At 41.5% G+C, this 4,851-nt stretch overlaps 1 protein-coding gene across 1 annotated transcript in view; it reads left to right on the forward strand.

Annotated features, from left to right (window-relative positions):
- The window catches only part of LOC137639604 (protein FAM200C-like), a 45,619-nt gene extending 41,085 nt beyond the window's left edge, over positions 1–4,534 (forward strand). The window contains exon 3 of the mRNA XM_068371864.1: positions 4,226–4,534. Within this exon, the coding sequence (XP_068227965.1) occupies positions 4,226–4,534 (309 nt within the window). The remainder of the gene's footprint in view (positions 1–4,225) is intronic.
- Positions 4,535–4,851: the final 317 nt, after the last annotated feature.

The raw sequence follows: 4,851 nt of genomic DNA on the forward strand, positions 1-4,851 counted from the left end.
TACTTTACTTTGATGGCTGCTTTTCCGGTCCCATACAGCAGGAGAACCCCACTCTCTAAAGCACCTCCGCTGTCGGTTTACCTTGTTTGTTCAGAGTATTTATCGTTTCAGATCACGTATTGTTCATTTACTGTTAAATCGTCACTGTCAAAGGACTCGAAATAAGAAAGTCTTCAGCTTCCTCTTGAAAGACTTAATGTCTTCAATCATTCAAATGTTTCGTGGGAGCTTATCGTATAATCTCGGGGCCGCATATTTAAAGGCTCTAGAGCCTACAGTAGACATATATCTAGGTTCCAACAGTTTGAAGCCATCTGTTACTATTCTCGTGTCGACACGATTTGTTGGCTGTGCAATATGTAGCAATTCTCTTGAGTGTTTTGAACGACCGGTTCTGATAACTTGGTTGGTTAATGTACATATTTTAAATTCAATTCTCGCTTAATCGGCAGCCAGTGTAAATCGATTAGTATAGGGGTGATCCTTTCTCTAGGTGGGACACCTTTTATCAGTCTTGCTCCTCTGTTTATTATGTTTTGTAATTTCTTAAGTTGCACTTTTGGTAAATTGTAATAGATAGAGTTGCAGTAGTCAATCCTGGTAATAACACAGTTTATCACAAGTTTCTTTAAAGAATTTTCGTCCAGGTACTTCTTTATAAACGCAATATTTCTTAGATGATAACCATCACTTTTTATTACATTATTTATTTGGGTATTTAGAGACAGGTTACAATCAAGAAATACACCTAGATCTTGAACTTTATTAGATATCGGCACCGAATCAATATTTATGTTCATTTGAATATCACCTAAGTTTCTCACGTTGTTTCTCTTGCCCACCACCATGAATTCAGTTTTGTTCTCATTTAATTTTAGTTGTTTAAATGTCAGCCATTCCCTAACACTATCAAAGATTCGGTTTAGAGTTTCAGTAGTGTCATGTATATCATTTATGGAGAAGTAAAATTGTGTGTCATCTGCAAATAGTTTGAACTTCACACCATGCCTTTGTAGTATTTTCGATAGACCAATAGTATAGATACAGAATAAGATTGGGCCAAGTACACTCCCCTGGGGTACCCATCTGTTTAAGGGTTCATATGATGAATAGGAGTTTCCAATTTGTACACAGTAATTTCTACCATCTAAGTAGTCTTTTAGGTATTTGAAGGCTTGATCTTCAATGCCGATGGACCGTAGATCATTTAGTAACAGTTCATGCACCACTGTATTAAAAGCAGCACTGAGATCGAGCAGTATTAAGATACCACATTTATTTTCATCCATCATTTCTAGCAAATCATTTACAACAGAGCAGATGGCTGTCTCCGTACAGTGTAGTTTTCTGTAAGCAGATTGGTTGTTAGGCAAAGCTTCTATTACTTCTAAGCGACAGACTAGTTGTTCAAGAATTATATATTCAAGCACTTTTGAAACAAAGGATATATTCGAAATAGGTCTATATAACCTTAATTCCTGGTAGTCCAGTGCATTTTTCAGAACTGGTGTGACTATAGTCATTTTCTCAGATTTAGGAAACTTACATTCATCGATGCTTGTATTTGCTATTCTCATTATTATTTCGGCTAGACTAGAAAAGTTTCTCTCTCCAATTGCTTCAGATATTGTCATAGGATCGATCGTGCAGTTTGTTTTCTTTGCTCTCTTGATAATTCTGGTGATGTCTTCTTTTGTTATATTGTTAAATCAAATTAATTTTGTCTGTGTGCCTGGTGTATCATTAATCTCATGTTAAGTGTTTACAAATGACCTGGTTATATTTTCAATTTTGTTTTTAAAGAATACTAGAAAATTATTTGCTGGTTCCTGGTCACTGTATCCATCAGGTAGCTTCTTTTCTTTTACAATTCCCATTATACCATTCAGTAGACGATATAACTTATTTAAGTCTGTTGCTGCTTCGAGGATCTTTCTCTTAGAGTATTCACTTTTTTTCCTTCTTAGTAGGTACAGTAGTTATATTGACACAGCAGTTTCTTGGGCTCAAGCCATGTCGTCCTGATGGAAACTTCCTATAGACAGCTTTCTAAGGGATATTTGGCTACAGTGATACTCCCAGAGAATTGACCATAGGTCTCCAGAATTCTAACTCCTGGCGCGAGTATCCTTAAAAGTTTTCTTAAGGATATTGCATAATATCAGGGGACATATATCTTGATACGACACATGGCAATCTTCACCCCGAATAGCGTTTTTGCTCTGAGGAGAAAGGGTGGCGAAATTGAAGGGGAGCCGGTATCAAAGTTACCCTTCCTCCCCTACTATTACAGGGCTCCAAGATGGCTCTCATTCCTATTTCAGTAGCGCTTTCGCACGGTGTTTCTCCCTGCTTATCTAGTGTTCTAGATCGCTATTTTGGAGGATTTATTATGCATTCTCCAGCATCTTCTGCCTTTGGAAAGTTGAGTATTTAATCTTTACTGTGTATAATCTTTAGCTCCCTTCTCACAGTGAAATCAGCATAATTTTAATGTTTTTATCAGAGCATAGCCAGTCACCGGAGGCGCCATTTTGGACGCTGACATTCGTCATGCATGCTTTATTTAGTCAGCAGAACGACATTCCCGGTATTTAGCTTTAATGAATGACAGCTATTTAGGCAAAATTATACTAATGAAGATAAGATTATGCACTTTAGTATACTATCATACATTATCCCCGTTTACCCTCGCGTATCGTTTTATCAATTCAACAGGAGATAGTATATCTCCTAGAATTACTTACATAATTGGATACTCATCTCCTTCGGAGATTTAAGGGTAAACCCTCCTTCCCTCTGAGTGCCGCCATTAAGCGACAACCCTATCTTGGTCTTGCCATAGAGTAGTACACTCCGGCTTGACTAGCCTAGTGTTTTCTGTCTTTCCCCCCTTGCCGGTGAGTATCCCGGCTTGGTTTTACGACAGTAACTCAGAGTAATCAGTCTTAATGCCAACAGCTTGGCTGCTGGGTGAGTAGTCGCTCCCCTGCTGGCTTACAGTTGTAGGCATAGGAAGCCTAGCATCCCTATTCTGCATCTGAAGTGGTAGTACGATGCCGCCATCTTCTCCCTTGCAGTCTAGAAGACAAGTCTTGTTTCAGCAGACCCTGGGCTAAAGAATTGACATTCTTCTGCCGCACAGGATGGCGCCGATATTGAAACAAGGTTTCAAATTGGGTTTGGAAATGGCCAGCAATCCTGCCGCCTTCTCCCGACACAACATACAAGACCCTTTCCCCTGCCCCTCTCTGTCCTTTAGGGATAGCCTAGCCATCGCATGTCTGTGGCCGGTGTTCTACAACCTCACCGCTTGCTAGGTAGAACGTGGCGCCAGCCGGGCTCCTACATAGGCGGCTTGATAGCTGCTCTGACTTTCCCCTACGGACGCAAGTTTCCAGGAAAGGTTGTGCCAGCCATGACGGCTGCCGGTGGGAGACCCTTTGCCCTTGAGTGTTCTTCAGTCCTCCCTTGGACTGCCATCTACATTCCTGAAACCGGCAGTAGCCGGCAACAGATCTTGTGGCTGGATGGAAGCTAGAATGATTCATTCTCCCCTTCTGTTTGAACCCTCATTCTAAAGAAAGGCAGTGGGGATAATAATACCTACACCCTTATTTATTGTACTAAACTACATTAATAAGGTAGCCCTTCGCTCCATGCTTTCTCTCTCTCTGTCGGCTAGTGCCGCCAGGTACTAGCCTAGCCAGCAACATGCCGGCTGAACTACAGAATATGCTCATACAGTAGCCAGTATTTCTGCAGTATAATACATACCCCAGGCAGAAAACTATAGTATATATTATACAGTAGTTTATATTTCTAACATACCCTGTGTATCCTTTCACAGTCTATTGTTGAGACCAATCTTATATTGAAGTGAAGTATTCCTTCAATACACTGATGAAAGTCATCAGATCATATTTTACCCCACAATATTAATACCTTTATGAAATTGTCAGTGCTAGTATACACTAATTCTAACACTAGAGGTTAGAACCCTTCTCCCTTGATTTTCCTTTAATAAAGAAATTCTAATATTAATATTGGGGGAGGTCATAGCAATTGGCTGGACAGGAGACACATGTGTTTGTCTTCCCTATTTCCTTTCTAGCTTACTATCCTAAGCTATAATGGTTAAGACACTGAAACATTTATTGCATGGAAATTATTTATCAAGTATAATAAATTACCGCATACTCATTTCAATTTCCTTTCTTTACAGGAGGAACAGAAAGTTAAGTGTGAGGTGATATACTGTAACCACAAAAGTAGGTCTCATGCCGCCTACGTGGTGACTACCAAAACCTTGCGGTATTGCAACCCCAAGAACTGCAACGTCTGCTCGGCCTTGGTGGCCGAGGGTTTCGGCGACCCCAAGTCAGCGGAGTCGAGGGATGCAGCAAGCGATAAGCTTCGCAAATGGGTACAAGGGTTCCAGAAGAACTCTCCGGGACCATACCTTCCAAATGACAGGATGTGTACCTTGCTGTTCCCAAAAGCTGGTACTGATGCTGTCATGCGCCAGACATGACACGGGCCTCCCTGCGTCCAGATTGCAGTTGAATCAGAAGTCAGTGAAGCGATGCAAAGGGAGCAAGAGACAAAAGAGAGGCTAGCTGCCTCCCTGTCCCTCCAGAAGTGCGTAGAGATGTGTGCAGGCCACAACAGCACCCCAGACATGCTCACGGTCCTGGGCAAGATGCATATGGCCACCCTCGTAAAGGACCTATACGCCTTCATGAAGGGTAGGAGAGCCTGCAGAGTGTTCGTGTTTGCCGCCGTGACGGTGAAACACGAACCCAGGAGGTAGTTGAGAAAGCCACCATGGAGAATAGGAACCTTCTCCAA

This window comes from Palaemon carinicauda, chromosome 4 (genome assembly GCF_036898095.1).
Source record: "Palaemon carinicauda isolate YSFRI2023 chromosome 4, ASM3689809v2, whole genome shotgun sequence".
Classification (NCBI taxonomy): Eukaryota; Metazoa; Arthropoda; class Malacostraca; order Decapoda; family Palaemonidae; genus Palaemon; species Palaemon carinicauda.